This window comes from Salmo salar, chromosome 05 (assembly GCF_965601325.2).
Source record: "Salmo salar chromosome 05, fSalSal1, whole genome shotgun sequence".
Classification (NCBI taxonomy): domain Eukaryota; kingdom Metazoa; phylum Chordata; class Actinopteri; order Salmoniformes; family Salmonidae; genus Salmo; species Salmo salar.
In genome coordinates, this window is record NC_138295.1 from 48,897,308 (window position 1) to 48,918,914 (window position 21,607).

Consider the following 21,607-nt stretch of genomic DNA (forward strand, 5'->3'; position numbering starts at 1 on the left):
GCTTCTGTGGACAGGTGTCTTTTATACAGGTAACAAACTGAGATTAGGAGCACTCCCTTTAAGAGTGTGCTCCTAATCTCAGCTCGTTACCTGTATTAAAGACACCTGGGAGCCAGAAATCTTTCTGATTGAGAGGGGGTCAAATACTTATTTCCCTGATTAAAATGCTAATCAATTTATAACATTTTTGACATGTGTTTTTCAGGATTTTTTGTTGTTGTTATTCTGTCTCTCACTGTTCAAATAAACCTACCATTAAAATTATAGACTGATCATTTCTTTGTCAGTGGGCAAACGTACAAAATCAGCAGAGGATCAAAGACTTTTTTCCCTCACTGTATAGGTCTCCCCATAATATTTAAATGAATGAATTGTGATCATAATCATTATTTTAGCAATCCATCCATGGTAGATGTCGTTCCTAATAGCAATCCTCCCCATCCTGCTGATTTCAGCTGCTGAACCATATTTGCACTTGACCGTGTTTATGGATGAGAAAGTGAACTTGCTATTTCTAAAAAGTTTAGCGGGGGATCCTGCTTTGCGATCTATTTCCTAGGACAGGGCTCTCCAACCCTGTTCATGGGTTGGAGAGCCCTGATCTAGGACATCAACAGCCAGCCAGGGTTTCATTCCTATAGCCTACATATTTTGATTACCTGCACACTTCTGACTGTCTGCCTGGTGGCCGACATGCATAACTATGCCTGGCTGTGCCACTTCCATCTCTCTCTCTCTCCCTCGGTAGCTCGCTTTTTCTTGCTGTGAAAGATGCAAGAGTTTGTTCTCGAAGTAGACTACAAAAAATGGTGTCCTTCCTTGCAGAAATACTGAATCTTAGAAGTCGAGGAGTCTATTCCTAGCGGAATCTAAGCTTGACACCCAGAAATGGGAGTCGATGTACAAGGAGTCGTCTCCCCACCACTAGCTGAACATTCACAGCTGCTGTCGGTGTGTACAGTGCCTTCGGGAGTATTCAGACCCCTTGACTTTTTCCACATTTTTGTTAGGTTACAGCCTTGTAAAAAAAAATCCCCTCTCATTAATCTACACACAATACCCCATAATGACTAAGCCAAAACAGGTTTTTATAAATGTTAGCTAATTTATAAAAAATGAAAAAAATGAATATCACATTTACGTAAGTATTCAGACCCTTTACTCAGTACTTTGTTGAAGCACCTTTGGCAGCAATTACAGCCTTGAGTCTTCTTGGGTATGACGCTAAAAGCTTGGCACACCTGTATTTGGGGAGCTTCTCCCATTCTTCTTCGCAGATCCTCTCAAGCTCTCTGGTTGGATGGGGAGCATTGCTTCACAGATATTTTCAGGTCTCTCCAGAGATGTTAGATCGGGTTCAAGTCCGGGCTCTAGCTGGGCCACGCAGGGACATTCAGAGACTTGTCCCAAAGCCACTCCTGCATTGGCTTGGCTGTGTGCTTAGGGTTGTTTTCCTGTTGGAAGGTGAACATTCACCCCAGTCTGAGGTTCTGAGCGCTCTGGAGCAGGTTTTCATCAAGGATGTATCTGTACTTTGCTCCATTCATATTTGCCTCGATCCTGACTAGTCTCCCAGTCCCTGCCACTGAAAAACACCCCCACAGCATGATGCTGCCACCACCAATCTTCACCGTAGAGATGGTGCCAGGTTTCCTCCAGGCGTGACGCTTGGCATTCAGGCCAAAGAGTTAAATATTGGTTTCATCAGACCAAAGAATCTTGTTTCTCATTATCTGAGAGTTTTAGGTGCCTTTTGGCAAACTCCAAGCAGGCTGTCATGTGCCTTTTACTGAGGAGTAGCTTCCGTCTGGCCACTCTACCATAAAGGCCTGATTGGTGGAGTGCTGCAGAGATGGTTGTCATTCTGGAAGGTTCTCCCATCTCCACAGAGGAACTCTAGAGCTCTGTTAGAGTGACTATTGGGTTCTTGGTCACCTCCCTGACCAATGCCCTTCTCCCCTGATTGCTCGGGTTAGCCGGGCAGTCAGCTCTAGGAAGAGTCTTGGTGGTTCTAAACTTTTTCCATTTAAGAATGATGGAGGGCACTGTGTTCTTGGACCTTCGATGCTGCAGACCATTTTTGGTACCCTTCCCAAGATCTGTGCCTCTACACAATCTTGTCTCGGAGCTCTACGGACAATTCCTTCGACCTCATGGCATGGTTTTTGCTCTGACATGACTGTCAACTGTAGGATCTTATATAGACAGGTGTGTGCCTTTCCAAATCATGTCCAATCAATTGAATTTACCACAGGTGGACTCCAATCAAGTTGTAGATACATCTCAAGGATGATCAATAAAAACAGGATGCACCTGAGCTCAATTTTGAGTCTCATAGCAAAGGGTCTGAATACTTAAGTTATTTCTCTTTTTTATGTTTTATAAATTTGCACCAAAAAAATCAATGTTTTTACTTTGTCATTATGGTGTATTGTGTGTAGATTGCTAAGGAGTTTTGGTAATTTAATCCATTTTAGAATAATGTTGTAACGTAGAAAAATGTGGAAAAAGTCAATGGATCTCAATACTTTCCGAAAGCACTGTATGTGTTCTCTTTTCTCCGAATTGTAAAAGCAAGCAGAGCAGAAACTGGCTAATATTTAGTGTACTAATGTAGCTGGCAAGGTAACTTTTGTTTAATTTAAAACATCTGTTCAAACAGACCTCAGTCTCCTGCACTTGACTCAACCCTTTCCTGCTATCAAGGATAGCTCTGACAACGGTATCGAAAACAAGATGAAACAAGCCACTTACTATAAAAATAATACATTTGTGAAAATTCCCAGTGGTAAGGTAGTAGCGCTAGTGTAACTGATATGTAATGTTAGCTAATGTTTCATCCCCTCTCGACTGAGATGAATTAATTAAATCGCTAGTAGCTAGCTACCACAGCCAGTTCAGCTCCAGCGTCTAGCCATCTATCAGATAGCGATATGAGGTGGCTATTATTACTATATTTCTAACAGCCGTTGTGGTTTGTGTGGAAATGTTTTGTAGCCTTTGTTTTGTCTCGTTTCAACAGAAGTAAATGAACAGGGATAGCTTTTGCCAGTTGGTGTACCATTAGAGAGAGAGCTGGTCAAAAGTTGGTTAACGTTAGCTATTATTTTTTGCCGCAATCACGCTAGACCTTGTTCAAACGATGAAACCATGATTCTATTCTTTGATAATATAATTTATAAACATACACCAAGGTAATTCTTTGTCATGCCTCATCTTACGAGGATCAGATGGTGACAGGGGTCTCAGCAGGGTCAGGCAGCCAGGGAAGACCCAGTCTGTGACAGAGCTGAGATGAATATTTAGAGATGCAAGACTTTATTCTCTCTGTGCAGCAAACACTGGACAAGCCAGATACTTCAAAGATTGAAACTATTTTAAGGCAGTCTGAAAAACCTCAAGTTGATTTCCAAACTATATCAAGGGTTGATAGAGGCTTTCCCCAATGACACAAAACATGTAAAACAGAAATGTTAGGAAGACCTGGTGGAAGCTATTGATGATGATTCATGGATACAGATATGTTTGAATGCCCAGTCATGTTCATATAATCTCAGACATAAATTACTGCAGTTTTAAGACCGTCCATCGGCCGTACTATATGCCAGTGAAACTTAATTACATGCACTCAGAAGTGTAATTCCTCTGCTGGAGGTGTAAAACTCAAAATGGGACATATTTGCATAAGTTATGGTCTTGTGAGGGCTGGCTGAATTCTGGCAAAGAATATGTTATTTTATCTCAGCATGTCTACAGATTCCCTTCACCCTGTTTTTGTTTGCTTGGAAGTGTTGATACTGGAGACTTATCAGAAGAAACTGTGTAACCAAGCATTTATAGCGGCTAAGCATTGCCATGAATTGGAAGGTTGGTTATCCTCCCTCAATGTCACAATGGATGGCAGAAATATCAAGTTATGTATTACCAGATTTGATTTATTACAAGATTAAGGGTATACTGGGTACTTTCATGAGGTCTGGATGCCTTATATGGAATGTAGTACTACAAAAGGAGTCTATTGAAAACATGCCCAAGTCAGGGGAGATACCTTTTTTGTCAATCCCTAGCTGCTGGACTGTTCAAACCTGGCCCTGGGGGTCTTCCGTCTTGTGGGTTGTCACTCTGGCCTTGGCCTAACACACCCAAAACCAATAATTTATGTTTCTCTAAGATCCTAAAGCTGAGTGGGGTGTGTTGGGTTGGGGCGCTGTAGGGTGTTGGACCCCTAGGAACAGGATGGGGCGACCCAGCTATTTTGTGTGCAAGTAAAAGGAGCTCTACAGTACTATTAGGCCTATGAGATTAATTTTATGGAGGATTTGCTGTTTCTTTGTGTTAATGTGTATTGTGTTGGGAGAAAGTTAAGTTATGTACTAGACTGGTGGGGGTCAGGGGTGCAGGCGGCTCGGGCTGGCTGGGCAGTCTGGCAGAAATGTTATATAGATGATGTCTAAATAAAGACAATCAAGTCTTTGTATTTTTGTTAATTTGTTATGTTATTGGTTAAAGGTGCAAGACAACATTGATTATTGAATTTCTTTTGATCTAGTTCAGTCTTATCAATCACTTAAACATATTTAATAATGATCTCTTACCAAGCTTGAAGACTGTGGGCATTTTTGTTCTAAATATAGACGTCATATTGGATTGTGTAGAAATGCAGGAATTTAGCTATAGATGGCCCACCGACAGGTTATGTCCCCCCCACATCTATAACTATCATCAGTGGTTTCTAACAGGGGTTTACAATTTACAAACCATAAAGTTTTGACCTTAAAGGGACAGTTTAGTGATTTTACATATGTAAATATTTGTTTAAATTGAAATCAGTCTATGGAAAAGGAGTGACTGCAATCCACACTTTGGCTTTCTAAAACTAACCATTGCAAAGATTTTACACCATTAGCATTTTGGGATGCCCAAATCTCAAAATAATTTTTTACCAATTCATTGAGTAACGCAATCAATTTAAGAGGTGATTTGAGCATGAAATGTGATACATGCTAAACGGGGAAGATTGACTTGGGGAATGGGGAACAGCTGCTGCTCGTCAGGAAACAACACAATAACATAAACAGAATTTAGACATCTGGTAGATTTTTCTAGAAGCACTGTGCACAAATCCAATTTCCAGGTTGCACAGCAAAAAATACAATATGCTACAGCTGACTCCAAGCCTATGCTACAGCTGACTTCTCTCTCGGTTCCGTAGCCAACAGATTAACCTAACGAAGCAGGCGTAAAATATTGGGGAACACACAAACACACACACACAATGCATGTAGCACTCTAGAAACAGTGTGTCATTCATTCTACCTCTCTTCTCTGTGTTCTCAACCACGACTGCCGTCATCGGAACACAACACACATCACTACTTTCTATAAATACACGGCATGCAGGCAGCTCAGCTCTGTTTTGTGGTTTTAATGACTTGTATGTTTTCATCCTGATCCAATTAAGTCACGTCTGTGAGAGAGGAGGGACTGACTGGGGGGCTCTCTGGAGAACATTAACATTATTCAGTTGGAGAAACCGATGCTGTAACATGGCAGGCTTTTTCCTCACTGTCGCTTTTCTCATAAACTAAAGGAGCCGTGGGCGTCCTCTGTGACAGCGGAACATTGGATTTAATCTCCTTAATCTGCATTTAGTGCAGCTGCAACTGTCTAGTTGCTCTTAACACAGCCAGACATACATTTTTATGGCGTAAATACATTGTCATATTTTCTCATTGGCTTGGTAACATAGTCAGCTTAGCTCATTCCACTGTTAACCTGTGAGGTCATGATCAGTGTGTTTATCATATTGTATGAAGTTCAACAGGATGCAGGGTTTACCATAATTCACAGTCACATTCATGCCCAGCCTCATCACAGCCAGAAACAGATTGAAATTGTCAGTGTGATGTAATTTTTCACTTATTTTGTCCTGTTTCTCCTGCTGGGTGTATGCCGTGTGCCTGCACTTCAAAGTACTGTTGTTGCCTCATTGGAAAGCTCAATGCGAATACTGATCTTTATTCATGTTGATCTAGTATACTGTATGACAAATTCTGTATTTAAAGATGAGTGTACATCGAGTTGGGTAGTGCATAGTATTTCCGTAACATATAAACTAGTCTTTTATAGAGTAGGGCTAAATGTACAGTTGGATTTTGTATGTATTGTAGCTTTGGGGCAGTTGGCTAAAGCCAGGCTTCCCTCTCTGTAGCTGCTGCTGTTGTTGGCCGAGCCAACCAAGCTGAGGATAAAGGTTGGGTTCTCTGTCTACCTGCCTGCCTGCCTGCTACGGGCGTAGACAGGCTGGAGAGAGTGAACTACAGGGGGACTTAGAGGAAGCCGGGGTTTAGTGGGGCTACCCCGTTCTGATGTAAAGAGTGCCTTGTGTAGAGTAGGCCCAGGGAGCTATCTTTACCTACTTTTAACTTACTATGTATTTTGTTTTTCTTTTCTCACTCCCTCTCACTCCCTCTCCCCCCACTTCCTCTCTCTCTCCCTCTCCTCCTCTTTCCCATCAGGTACAAGTCTAATGAGGAATATGTGTATGTGCGGGGTCGCGGCAGAGGAAAGTATGTCTGCGGAGAGTGCAGGATCCGCTGTAAGAAGCCCAGCATGCTAAGGAAGCACATTCGAACACACACGGATCTCCGGCCCTACATCTGCAAACACTGCAACTTCGCCTTCAAAACCAAAGGTGAGGAAGAGGAGGTGTGACCTTCCTAAATAGGCCCCCAAATCATAATACGGCATTCAGTGTCGCTCTGCCTTCGTATATGGTTGAGCAGTTTCTTTAACGATTAGCTATACTCCAAGTCGATATTCACGTCATAAGAAGGAATTCCCCTCGACCACAAATTGGAGAAAACAAACATTCTTTCCCATTGACCCCCATTGTTAAAGAGCCAACTTCGTCAATTTTCTTATTATACAGAAATTACAAAACATGCCGACAAACTGCTGTGTTGTTCAATGAACATATAACCAGGTATAAACAACATAAGGAAATAGAGCCTGCGAGAAGAGCCATGTGGCCTCAGGCTATTCGACATGAAAAATATGGGATCCGGTTCCCAAGTAGGCTACACGTAAAGTGCATTCAGAAAATATTCACACCCTTTTGACTTTTTCCACACTTTTTTACTTATTCTAAAATGAATTCTAAAATGGATTTTTTTTTTTATTCCCCTCAATCTACCCACAATACCCCATTATGACAAAGCAAAAACAGGTTTTTAGAAATTGTTGCAAATGTATAAAATAAAAATAAAAACTGACATCACATTTGCATAAGTATTCAGAACCTTTACTCAGTACTTGGTTGAAGCACCTTTGGCAGCGATTATAGCCTTAAGTCTTACATTTACATTACATTTAAGTCATTTAGCAGACGCTCTTATCCAGAGCGACTTACAAATTGGTGCATTCACCTTATGATATCCAGTGGAACAACCACTTTACAATAGTGCATCTAAATCTTTTAAGGGGGGGGGGGGTTAGAAGGATTACTTTATCCTATCCCAGGTATTCCTTAAAGAGGTGGGGTTTCAGGCGTCTCCGGAAGGTGGTGATTGACTCCGCTGTCCTGGCGTCGTGAGGGAGCTTGTTCCACCATTGGGGTGCCAGAGCAGCGAACAGTTTTGACTGGGCTGAGCGGGAACTGTGCTTCCTCAGAGGTAGGGGGCCAGCAGGCCAGAGGTGGATGAACGCAGTGCCCTTGTTTGGGTGTAGGGCCTGATCAGAGCCTGAAGGTATGGAGGTGCCGTTCCCTTCACAGCTCCGTAGGCAAGCACCATGGTCTTGTAGCGGATGCGAGCTTCAACTGGAAGCCAGTGGAGAGAGCGGAGGAGCGGGGTGACGTGAGAGAACTTGGGAAGGTTAAACACCAGACGGGCTGCGGCGTTCTGGATGAGTTGTAGGGGTTTAATGGCACAGGCAGGGAGCCCAGCCAACAGCGAGTTGCAGTAATCCAGACGGGAGATGACAAGTGCCTGGATTAGGACCTGCGCCGCTTCCTGTGTGAGGCAGGGTCGTACTCTGCGAATGTTGTAGAGCATGAACCTACAGGATCGGGTCACCGCCTTGATGTTAGTGGAGAACGACAGGGTGTTGTCCAGGATCACGCCAAGGTTCTTAGCACTCTGGGAGGAGGACACAAGGGAGTTGTCAACCGTGATGGCGAGATCATGGAACGGGCAGTCCTTCCCCGGGAGGAAGAGCAGCTCCGTCTTGCCGAGGTTCAGCTTGAGGTGGTGATCCGTCATCCACACTGATATGTCTGACAGACATGCAGAGATGCGATTCGCCGCCTGGTTATCAGAAGGGGGAAAGGAGAAGATTAATTGTGTGTCGTCTGCATGGCAATGATAGGAGAGACCATGTGAGGATATGACAGAGCCAAGTGACTTGGTGTATAGCGAGAATAGGAGAGGGCCTAGAACAGAGCCCTGGGGGACACCAGTGGTGAGAGCGCGTGGTGCGGAGACAGATTCTCGCCACGCCACCTGGTAGGAGTGACCTGTCAGGTAGGACGCAATCCAAGCGTGGGCCGCGCCGGAGATGCCCAACTCGGAGAGGGTGGAGAGGAGGATCTGATGGTTCACAGTATCAAAGGCAGCAGATAGGTCTAGAAGGATGAGAGCAGAGGAGAGAGAGTTAGCTTTAGCAGTGCGGAGAGCCTCCGTGACACAGAGAAGAGCAGTCTCAGTTGAATGGCCAGTCTTGAAACCTGACTGATTAGGATCAAGAAGGTCATTCTGAGAGAGATAGCAGGAGAGCTGGCCAAGGACGGCACGTTCAAGAGTTTTGGAGAGAAAAGAAAGAAGAGATACTGGTCTGTAGTTGTTGACATCGGAGGGATCGAGTGTAGGTTTTTTCAGAAGGGGTGCAACTCTCGCTCCCTTGAAGACGGAAGGGACGTAGCCTTCTTTGGTTCAAGTCTGGGCTTTGGCTGGGCCACTCAAGGACATTCAAAGACTTGTCTCGAAGCTACTCCTGCGTTGTCCGCTGAAAAACATCCCCACAGCATGATGCTGCCACCACCATGCTTTACCGTAGGGATGGTGCCAGGTTTCCTCCAGATGTGACACTTGGCATTCAGGCTAAAGAGTTCATTCTTGGTTTCATCAGACCAGAAAATCTTGTTTCTTATGGTCTGAGAGGCCTTTAGGTTTCTTTTGGCTAACTCCAAGCGGGCTGTAATGTGCCTTTTACTGAGCAGTGTCTTCCGTCTGGCCACTCTATGATAAAGGCCTTATTGGTGGAGTGCTGCATGGTTGTCTTTCTGGAAGATTCTCCCATCTCGACAGAGGAACTCTGGAGCTCTGTCAGAGTAACCATCGGGTTTTTGGTCACCTCCCTGACCAAAGCCCTTCTCTCCCGATTGCTCAGTTTGGCTGGGTGGCCAGCTCTAGAAAGAGTCTTGGTGGTTCCAAACTTCTTCCATTTAAGAATGATGGAGGCCACTGTGTTCTTGGAGATCTTCAATGCTGCAGAAATGTTTTGGTACCCTTCCCCAGATCTGTGCCTCAACACAATCCTGTCTCGGAGCTCTACGGACAATTCCTTCAACCTTGTGGCTTGGTTTTTGCTCTGACATGCACTGTCAACTGTGGGAGATTATATAGACAGGTGTGTGCCTTTCCAAATCATTTCCAATCAATTTAATTCAAGTTCAAGTTGTAGAAACATCTCAAGAATGATGAACGGAAACAGAATGCACCTGAGCTCAGTTTCAAGTCTCATAGCTAATGGTCTTTAAATAAGGTTCATAGGTTTAAATTTTTTTTGCAAATGTATAAAAACATATTTTCGCTTTTTCATTATTGGGTATTGTGTGTAGATTGATGAGGGAATTTTTTTAATCAATTTTAGGATAAGGCTGTAATGTAATAAAATGTGGGAAAAGGCAAGGGTTCTGAATACTTTCCGAATGCACTGTAGCTATGTGTGTGTTAAACTTTTCATCACAGGTAAGACATTTAACTTGTTTAGTGTAGTCCATTTATAACTCCACTCACTATTTGTAACTGTATAGTCTGTTTGTTTATGTTGTTGGTTTTGGTTTTGGTTAGCTTATAATATTCCAGTCGGTAGGTAGCTAGCACTCACTTACGTGGCTGCTAGCACCGTCATTTTATTTATTTTTTATTTAACTAGGCAAGTCAGTTAAGAACAAATTCTTATTTACAATGATGGCCTACCAGAAGACAAAAGGCCTCCTGCGTCATAAAAAGGGGCATGAGGGAAGCCCTACAATATTACTTTTAGTAATGAGAATGCTTGGGAGTAGGCAATGTTGAAAAGTAATCTTTAGACATGTTGTACTTAAATGTAATTTTGTAGTTGAGTAAAACAAGCAGACAAGAAAATTCAGTTTTAAAAAGGTCACGTTTTTGCTGTGAGCCAATGGGGTAACCTAGGTAACAACGGGTGGTTTTCCTCACGGGCGGGCTGTGACATTCCATCTAAAAATTACTTGGACTATGCTTAGGGTTGCAAAATTCAGGGAACTTTTAAATAAATTCCCTGGTTTTACAGAAATCCTGGTTGGAGGTTTCTGGATTCCCTCCTGATTCCGTGAATCATCCAACTGGGATTTTGGGAAAAAACTGGGAATTTATTAAATTCCCAGAATGCTTGACTATTTGTTTGTACTCTGGTCTCTCCCCGCACAATCAATTATTCCTCATCTACCCTGCCCCAGTTCAGTCTAATGTGGCTTTGCTGTTCTTGTTTTCCTTGTCTTCATAGGGAACCTTACCAAGCACATGAAGTCCAAGGCTCATGGGAAGAAGTGCCAGTCAATGGGAACGTCTGGGTCTTCACTGGACGAGCCAGAGACCGAGGAAGCAGGTACAATACCATAGAGAGGAAACTTCACCCATCAAACATCTTTCCTCAAACTTGACTCGATAGCTGGCCTTGTAGCTATATCTGCTCCTCTAAAGAAACTGGAACTGGGCATGACATGTATGTTGGATATGTAAGGCAATATGTTGCTATTCTCATTCCTCTGTCGCGCTAAAGAGAAATAAAAAAAATATAAAATTAATTTATAAAGAATACATGGCCAAATACATTATATAGAGTCTGTTTCTGGTGCAGGATGGGAGAGATGTACAGTGTTGTTTTCAAGGCTGCAGTCCTGGCCTTTAAAAAACAGAATGCCAGACATTCACATCCACCCCCTCTCTGTGCAGGCTCAATGCCTCCCATCTCTCTCTCAATCCCTCCCGGTAGCAGACTGCACTCAACACTGAGCCAAGGACAGCCCATTCAAATAACCCTTCCATTCAAAAGCCAGCTGTTAGACTTCATGAATGGAAACAGCAGCACGATCCCATTAAATCAAACCTTGTCCGTCTGCTTGCTATTTATAACATCAGGTTGATAGAATGTTATGTTGGATAGGAAGCCAGCCTGTCCTGGTCCTTGTGCCCATTTCATGTGTTTGTGTGTATGAATGTGTGTTTATATACAGTGAGCTCCAAGTATTGTGGTAGTGCCCAATTTTTTATGTTTTGGCTCTGCACTCCATCACTTTGGGTTTGAAATGATACAATGACTATGAGGTTAAAGTGCAGACTATCAGCTTTAATTTGAGGGTCATTTCATCCAAATCTGGTGAACCGTTTAGAAATTCCAGCACTTTCTGTACGTAGTCCCCTCATTTTCAGGGACCATAAGTATTGGGACAAATTTTGTTATGTGTTTTTAAAGTAGTCAAAGTTTAGAATTTGGTCCCATATTCCTAGCATGCAATGATTACATCAGGCTTGTGACTCTACAAACTTGTTGGATGCAGTTTCTGTTTTTGATTGTGTTCAGAAATGTTTTTGCCCAAGAGTAATGAATGGTAAATAATGTATTGTGTCATTTTGGAGTCACTTTTATTGTCAATAAGAAAAATGTTTTCTAAACACTTCTACGTTAATGTGGATTCTACCATGATTATGGATAGTCCTGAATGAATCGTGAATAATGATGAGTGAGAAAGCTAGACACAAATGTTATACCCCCAAGACATGCTAAACTCTCACCATTACAATAGAAGGGGAGGTTAGCGTATTTGTGCGTCTCACTTTCTCACTCATCATTATTCACGATTCATTCAGGACTATCTGTAATCATGGTAGCGTCCACATTAATGTAAAAGTGTTTAGAAACATATTCTATTTTTATTGAAGCTCATAGTCAAATCCAAAGTGCTGGAGTACAGAGCCAAAACAACAACAAATGTCAGTGTCCCAATACTTTTAGAGCTCACTGTAAGTCCAGAGTGACTTAGGTGAACTCTGTATCTCGAGAGCTGCATTGTCTGCTGGTTTTCAGTCTTGCCTTTCAATCTGGAACTAGTTTAGACCAAGCGTTTCGTATTGGACAAGTTCTGATAGTACCTCCCCGTTTCTGACTGCTTTCTTCCATTTTGTGACTATTGAACACAACTGTGTTAATTTAGGTGTAGCCTGGGGGACTGGAGTTTGGAGAATTAGGCTTAGTGTAAGTTTCCCCCTCTTCTCATCAGGAGGTATTGAAGAGCATTTGTCTGGGTTCGAGGACCAGGATGAGCACCAGTGCTCTGACGTGGATGATTCAGAGGAGGACGATGATGAGGAAGAGTCCTCATCTCACGACGAGCCGCCCTCATCCTGCTCCTCCGACCGCAGTCTGTCAACAAGGGGGCATTCCAGCAGCGGAAGACGGTCCCAGCAGGGCACGCCTGACCCCTCAGCCCCAGAACCCCAGCTAGATCCCAGCCCCTGGCCCAGCCAGGAGCTCTCTCCCACCCGTAGACTGTGGCACAGCGGGCATGCTTCCTCTCCAGAAAGCCGGAGGGCACTGTTCTCCCGCCGGGGCTGGGACACCTCCCTCAGGGCCTTCTCCCCTAGCAGTGAGAGCTCTCCCATCCAAAGCCTTTCCCCCAGACGGGAGCTGGACTCCCACAACCGACACCTCTCGCCCTCCCCCAAGAGAGGACCATCCCCCATCAGAGCTCTATCCCCCCTGTACTCCATGCGGCCTCTCTCCCCTCTCCGGCCGATGTCCCCTAGCCAGTATCGGATGTTGTGGGCTCCTGCCTCTCCCTCGCCCCTGGGGGTGCAGCATAGACCTTGCAGCTCACCCAGTCGTTTGCCATGGGACAGCGATCGCATACAGGTGGGTTCAATGGTAAGTTATGTATTTAATTCACTTTCTGATCCTGTAGTTTTTCATGTTATTTTAATCCACAGTTATTCTTGTCAGTTACAAAATGAGATGTAATTAGCCATCCCTCCACATAACTACATTGTCAGTAATGGTCAGTAGTAAACACATCTCATTGCAGAGTAATTTCCTTTTTGGTACTAAGCTAACACTTACTATATGAGAATAGCAGAGGCCTAAATACGTAACTATACTATACTTTGTAAATTTACTTTTGATGGCTGATGATGTTTAATGCCTGTGGTTGCATCTTGCTTGCATCCCTCCCCTGTGTTTTAAAACCTGCATTGGAAGCCCAGTTTAGCCAAAGGCAATGTGAAAACAAGTTCAGTGTTTTGTTCTACTGTGTGAAGTAATGATGAGGTCCTTGCTCCCCCAACAGGAGAGGATAGGAACACCAAGTGAAGGGCAGATTGGTCCAGAGCCCTGCCTGTCATTCCCCCCAGCTTTCCGTCTGTCCCCTAGTGACAGCCCTAAAGCCCAGTCCCAGTCCAGGGACTGCATCTTCAGCCACCTGCCTCTGCACTCCCAGCAGGCCAGGGTGACCTACCTGATGATTCCCATTGGGGGCATTCAGATGGTGCAGGCTCGTCCCCACTCCCACCCCACTACCCCCACCTCGGCCTCCTCTCCCCCGATGGAGAGGCTTCTACTGGGCCAGACCAGGAGGGAAGCCCCCTGGTGCAGGACCCCCAGAACTCAAGGGCTCAGAACTCCTGGGGACCACTGGTCAGACAGCCAGGAAGTAGTAGGAGCCAGCCAATCAGGGCTGTGCATTCCCAGTTTTACCCCACCCATACGTTCCAAACCCTCCATCTCGCAGCAGGGTAGGATCGACCCAGGGATGATAAACACAAAGCAATATGACAGCTCCTCCCACTCACACAGGTCTGAGGCAGAGACCAGAGAACGATGGCCCTCACATGGCCAGGCAGGACCATCCACCTAGTCAGCCAGTCCCCCCCCCCCCCCCCCCCTCCCACACACAGGATTGGACAGCTGTTTGAGAGGCAGGAGCCACCAGGGTTGCGGTTCAGAGCGACTGGTTCAGAATTGGTAGAGGGAGGAGCTAAAGGCGGAGACTCAACCAATCAAGGCCAGAGCACTTAGCCACCCTTTGATACGTCATGCGTCCTTTACGTTTTTTGTTGCTACTCTTGTTTTTGGGTTTTGTATTGCTTTGTTTTTATACCGTTTTCAATACAATTGTTAACTTAAATGTTAGTTCTTCTGCAATATTCAGGTTTGTTATAAAATGCACTTTTTTCTTTTTGAAGATTTCTTTAAATCTCTCGATCTTACCTTCTGTATCTCTATTGATACTGCTATCTTAATATATATTTGAATATATATGTAAAATAAATATGAATACATTTGTAAATTACCAAAATCTTTAATCAACAATAAATGCACATGTTGTTTTGTCTCTTTGTCCAGTATTACTCAAACTGTAGTTACTTGTGCCTTTTCTGTCTGGGTTTGTGTCTTGAGATGACGACAAAGATAAAAGGCTGTGAAGTTTTGATATGCACTCTGTGTTTCCAGGAAGGGGGTTCCTGTGTGGCGTGATGACTGTTTGTATCCTTAAAGGGATAGTTAAGGGTTAGAGGTAGTTTCGCGAGCCAATGCTAACTAGCTGTACCCGAAGACTTCCAGTCTTTGCACTTAGCTAGTTAGCATTGGCTTGCGAAACTACAGTACCTCTACCTTCATTCATACTGGATGCAGAGACATAAAAATGAATTTCCAAAACCCCAAACTATCCCTTTAAGGCCATTGCATTGAGGTCAGGGTATTTTAAATATGGTATATGAGGTGGTATATTGGAGGAACAGTGAGCGCTTTGCAAAGAAAATGCACTGAAGTCATATTTTTTTATAAAAAAAGATTTGTCAATGTAATGTCAATGTACGGAGAAGTGCTCCATATTTATTATTTTGTTAAACTATGAAAGTAATTATTGTTTAAGTTCTTTTACTTTATATTTTTGGAGGAAAAAAAGATGCAATCTTTTTTTGTCTGTCTTTTTCATAATGTTCTCACGACTTGAAATGGAGATGGACAAGAAGGTCTCTTTAAGATTGGATATGGTACAAGGAGGAACAAGTGCCCTAAAGATTTTCACACACAGCAAATGTTTTGTCTCTGAACCAATAAAAAGTGCACCAGACTTCTATGAGGCTGTTTTACTGGTTCTCTTGTTTTAGAAATTTTTAGATAAACTTTTTAGATAAACCAAAATAATGATTGATTAATACATATAGAACGCTGCTGTTTGAATTCCACAAAATAACAATTGGAGTTAAAATCAACAAAAACAAATACATTTGTCACTTGCTTCGTAAACTACAGGTGTAAACTAACAGTGAAATGCTTACTTAATGGCTCTTCCCAACAATGCAGATTTTTTTTTTTTTAATAATAGAATAAAATTCTAACAAGGAATAAATACACAATGAGTAATGATAACTTGGTTACAGTGCCTTGCAAAAGTATTCATCCCCTATGTGTTTTTCCTATTTTGTTGCATTACAACCTGTAATATTAAATATATTTTTATTTTGGTTTCATGTAATGGACATACACAAAAAAGTCCAAATTGGTGAAATTAAATGAAATAAATTACTTGTTTCAAATAATAAATAAAAATGTGAAAAGTGGTGCGTTCATATGTATTCACCACCTTTGCTATGAGGCCCCTAAATAAGATCTGGTGCAACCAATTACCTTCAGAAGTCACATAATTAGTTAGATAAAGTCCACCTGTGTGCAATCTAAGTGTCACATGATCTCAGTATATATACACCTGTTCTGAAAGGCCCCAGAGTCTGCAACACCACTAAGCAAGTGGCACCATGAAGATCAAGGAGCTCTCCAAACAGGTGAGGGTTGGGTTATAAAAAAATATCAGAAACTTTAAACATCCCACGGAGTGCCATTAAATCCATTATTTAAAAATGGAAAGACTATGGCACCACAACAAACCTGCCAAGAGATGGCCGCCCACCAAAACTCACGGACCAGGCAAGGAGGGCATTAATCAGAGAGGCAACAAAGAGGCCAAAGATAACCCTGAATGAGCTGCAAAGCTCCACAGCGGAGATTGGAGTATCTGTCCGTAGGACCACTTTAAGCCATATACTCCGCGGAGCTGGGCTTTATGGAAGAGTGGCCAGAAAAAAAGCCATTGCTTAAAGAAATAAATAAACACGTTTGGTGTTCGCCAAAAAGCATCTGGGAGACTCCCCAAATATATGGTAGAAAGTACTCTGCTCAGATGAGACTACAATTGAGCTTTTTGGCCATCAAGGAAAACACTGGTGCAAACCCAACACCTCACATCACCCCGAGAGCACCATCCCAGCATCATGCTGTGGGGATGTTTTTCCTCGGCAAGGACTGAAACACTGGTCAGAATTGAAGGAATGTTGGATGGTGATAAATACAAGGATATTCTTGAGGGAAACCTGTTTCAGTCTTCCAGAGACTTGAGACTGGGACGGAGGTTCACTTTCCAGCAGGACAATGACGCTAAGCATACTGCTAATGCACCAGTACCAATGCACCAAGTATGAAACTAATAGGACCCTGAACAACTTCTACCCCCAAGCCATAAGACTGCTAAATAGTTAACCAAATAGCTACCCAGACTATCTGCATTGACCTTTTTTGCAATAATTATTTTACCTCATTAAATATGCTGCTGCTACTGTTTATTATCTACCTGTTGCCTTGTCACTTTACCCCTACCTGCACTCAGTGACCAGTTTATTAGGTACCCGGTCAGACCCCCTTTGTCTCCAGAACAGGTCAATGCAGATAGTCTGGGTAGCTATTTGGTTAACTATTTAGCAGTCTTATGGCTTGGGGGTAGAAGTTGTTCAGGGTCCTATTAGTTTCATACTTGGTGCATTGGTACCGCTTGCCGTGCGGTAGCAGAGAGAAGTCTATGATTTTGGTGGCTGGAGTCGAGACAATTTTTCAGGCCTTCTGGCACAGCCTGGTATAGTGGTCCTGGATGGCAGGGAGCTCGGCCCCAGTGATGTACTGGGCCGTACTCACTACCCTCTGTAGCGCCTTGTGGTCAGATGCCAAGCAGTTGCCTTACCAGGGCTGTGGTGCAGCCAGTCAAAATGGTCTCAATGGTGCAGATGTATAACTTTTTGAGGATCTGAGGGCCCGTGCCAAATCTTTTCACACTCCTAAGCGGGAAGAGGCGTTGCCGCTTCTTCTTCATGACTGTGTTGGTGTGTGTGGACCATGTTAATTCCTTAGTGTTGTGAACACCGAGGAACTTGAAGCTCTCGACCAGCTCCACTACAGCCCTGTCGATGTGGATGGTGGTGTGCCCGGCCCTCCGTTTCCTGTAGTCCACGATCAGCTCCTTTGTCTTGCTGACATTGAGGGAGAGGTTGTTGTCCTCCTGCCTATTATAGTCTCATCGTCGTCGGTGATCAGGCCTACCACCGTCATGTCGTCAGCAAACTTAATGATGGTGTTGGAGTCGTGCAGCCACACAGTCGTGGGTGCACGACTGTAGCACTAAATGGCAAATCCTAACTTCCATGGGTGAGGGAGCATGAACAGGGCAAGACAAAAGTTGGGGAAAGCTGAGTATGCAAATTCTCTGGGACATCGCAACGCTGTTGACCAATCGAAGCTCAATATAGCTTCCAGACCCTAGTGGGTTGGCTGTTGATACCTAGCCTGCTTCCTAGCACCAACATGAGGGCGAAGCTAGAGTGGCTCTCCGAATTATCGTGTTATGTGGAAATCTACCATGACGAGAGGGATATCATTTGCTGCTGTTAGCTAGCTTTAAACTCTCTAAACTCACTTTACATAATTATTTTCTGCAAAATAAACATTCCACTCAACTCCAACGTTGTTCCAATTCAATACTTGGCGAGGTTTGTTCATTTCTGACACCATGTTAAGATGTGAGGACTGAACAGAGACACAGGCAACTGTGGCTTCTTCGGTGGGGTTTATCGGCGGTTGGCATTCAACGTTATGGTGCATTACCGCCACCTACTGTACTGGAGTGTGGGCCAGAGACTGGGAGAAACTAAATCCTACCTGCCAGCCCTGCTGCTCTTAAAAAATATAAAATATTTGAGACTATATCTAATGACGTTCTACTCAATATACTCTTTAAACTAATACTAGATCTCAGCCTCTCACTTTCCCGAGTGGGAAATCACAGTGCTAGCAGTGTCACTACAGATCCTGGTTTGATCCCGGGTTGTATCACAACCTGCCGTGATCGGGAGTCCCATAGGGCGGCGCATCGTGGTTAGGGGAGTTTGGCCCCTCCCCGACTTTTTCTCTCTACTTGAAATAAATGCCTGCCCTTAGTATCTCTATTTCACTGCTCCTGCCACCTCTGCACCATCACTGTCCATATCAGGCTTTTTGCTTTGCTCATTGAAACTACAACATCAACATCCCCACTACTAAGTGCCTGTTTAGCCAGTACATCAACTGCCTCATTCCCCTTCACCCCCAAATTGGCTGGGACCCAAGTAAATCTTATCTGTATACCATCTGTCTAATCCTGCCATGGGTTGTAGCACCTCATAAAGCAGGTCTTGTCTGCTACGTGAGCTAAAGGACTAGAGACTCAACACTGCACATGAATTAGAGCAAACAACTGCTCTGCCTTGGCTTGACTTCCTCCACCCATTGCAAGGCTAACAGTATGGCCATCAGCTCCACCGTATATACAGCCAGATGATCTGTAATATGTTTCCTGACAGCCACCCCACATTCCTGCACTACAAATGCTAACCCAATACGTCCTGTCCTTGGATCTTTTGCGCCATCTCTGTAAATGGCCACAAAATTTTGATACACAGTATCCAGACGTCTCTTAAAAGAAATCAGATGGATCAACACCCTATCTTTCTGTAGTCTCTCCAACTGTTCTAGATCAACTACTGGAGGCAGGATTAGCCATGGTGGATCTAAAGGAATATCTACCGTTGGACTAAACTCCCTTCCATACAGTCCCTTCACCTGGGTATTAACCACCCACCCAAAGCTCATGTCTGTCTTCGCTCATGTTACCGGCATGCCTGTAAAATCCCTTTCGCAGGATGAGACACCCCTTTGTCCCTGTAGGTTTACCCAATAATTAATTGCCAGCTGCTGTCTTCTAATCTGCAATGGCATATCCCCCATCTCCACCTGTAGTGCAGCCACTGGGGAGGTCCAAAATGCCCCACTACATATTCTGAGATCTAGCCTTTCCAATGAGGTCCGGGATGCCAAACCATACGCTATACTGCCATAGTCTATTACAGATCGGATCAATGCAACATACATGGTCCTCAATGAGGAACGCCCAGCCCCCCACTCCTTCACAGTCAGACTGCGCATCACATTTAGCACCTTCTTACACTTTAGCACCACTCTCTCAATGTGTTCTGCCCAGGTCAGTATAGTGTCAAAGTATACACCAAGGAACCTGAAGGGCCCCACCCTCTCCAAGTTTCTCCTATATAACATCAGGTATACCTCATCTCCCATCTTTCTCCTGGTAAAGAACACTATCTTGAGTTTTCTATACAGAGAACCTGAATGCCCACCGCTCTACCTCATCAACTGCTTCCTGTACCTTCCTGACTAGGAATGGCACATTTCTTCCCCTCTTCCTTAAGGCCCCATCTGCAAATAACGGCCTCCCAATATATTTTCGTACCTGAGAGTAAACATCATAGATCATGATTGAGAACAACAGAGGACTAATCAGGCTCTACTGTGGTGTACCGTTATCCACCAGGTAACTGCCTGATATAGACTTCCTCACCTGGATGGACCTTCCAAACAGGAAATCCTTTATCCAGTTGTACGCTCTTCCTCATACCCCCATATTATCAAGCTTGATTAACAACCCCTCCATCCACATCATATCATAAGCCTTCTCCACATAAAAAAGACAGCTATAACTGTCTCCTTGCTCACCTGAGCCTTCATGATCTCTGCTTTTAAGCAGAGCACTGGGTCCATAGTTCACATACCCTTCCTGATACTAGCCCCCCTGCTCTCCAGGAAGTAATTTAGCCTCTCCGTAATCATACGTTCCATAATCTTACATACATGTGATGTTAAAGCTATCGGCCGGTAGCTTGTTGGCCTCGTTGGGTCCTTCCTTGGCTCCCGGATTGGTACCACTACTGCCTCCATCCAGCTGCCTGGTAGCTTCCCCTCCTCCCACACTCTGTTGTACACCACTAATACCTTATCCAGTGCTTCGTCAATAAGATGGGCCAACATAACATAGCACACCTCATCTTTACCAGGTGAAGTTAACCCATCCTCACCTATTGCGCTTTTCACCTCTGCCATGGTAAATGGTGCATTCAACGTATCATTTACATCCTCCCTCCTATCTAGCACTCCAGAATGCTCCTCTCTCGTTCTCTCTCTGCCCCTCTGATAAATTTGCAGAGCTATGCACTTGGACAAACGCATTGGCCATCATATCTGCCTTCTCCTCATCTGTTACTGCCACATCCTTCCCACTCGTCAACACTGGATGATCCCACTCCCTTCTGACCCCACTCGTCCTCTTAATCATCTCCCACGTTTCTCCCATAAGTGTCGCCCTTCCAATGGTGTCACAGAACCGACGCCAACGTGACCTCTTTGCCTGACGGATAGTTCTCCTCACCAGGGCCTGGGCTTATACTGAATCAGATGTTGAAAGATATTTGTCCTTTTCAGTACTCTAAATGCCCTATTCCTTCTCCTCACCATTTGCCCACACTCTTCCGTCCACCATGGGACTGCTTTCCTCCTCCCTGAACTCTTAGGTATACTATCCACATCCCCTCTCATGTCCACCCGAGCCATCGCCTGCTCCTGAAACTGATCCCACTTTGCCCTTCCAAACACCCACCTGCCTACTCCATCCACTGACGCCTCCTCCCTCCGGGCCTACTGTGCATACTATGGGGTAATGATCACTCCCTACTGTCGACTCCTTCCATACCTCCTACTCACAGATTCCTGCCATCGCACTCGATACTAGAGTGAGGTCCAAGGCAGACTCTTTCCCTGTGGCTACATCAATCCCGGTCTCTTGGCCATCATTCAGAAACACCAGATCTTTAATTTCTATCAGATTTTCCATCACTTGGCAATTTCCATCCATCCGTTTCCCCCCTCACTAGAGCGTATTGTGGGTATTAAAATCCCCACACCACATTACTTTACTTCTATCCTGGCCCTCCACCCTCTCCAGCACTTCCCAGGTCCAATAACTGATTTGATTTTTGATTTTTATTTGGATCTCTTTTAGTCCCCATTTGAACTAATCTTCAAAGAATCCTTAAACTGACATGGATTAATGTAGTTAACTACCACTAGAACCCCTCCTCTCAACCACCATGTTTCCTGC

General features: G+C 44.2%; 1 protein-coding gene across 3 annotated transcripts in view; it reads left to right on the plus strand.

Annotated features, from left to right (window-relative positions):
* LOC106605009 (transcription factor HIVEP3) overlaps positions 1-15,377 on the plus strand; it is a 97,017-nt gene extending 81,640 nt beyond the window's left edge. For 2 of the 3 annotated variants that reach the window (XM_045718289.2, XM_014200201.3), the window contains 4 exons: positions 6,519-6,694; positions 10,750-10,851; positions 12,524-13,167; positions 13,586-15,377. In XM_045718289.2, the coding sequence (XP_045574245.2) occupies positions 6,519-6,694; positions 10,750-10,851; positions 12,524-13,167; positions 13,586-14,152 (1,489 nt within the window). In that variant the 3' untranslated portion in view covers positions 14,153-15,377. The remainder of the gene's footprint in view (positions 1-6,518; positions 6,695-10,749; positions 10,852-12,523; positions 13,168-13,585) is intronic. The other variant, XM_082975234.1, reaches the window with a different exon arrangement.
* The last annotated feature ends 6,230 nt before the right edge of the window (positions 15,378-21,607 follow it).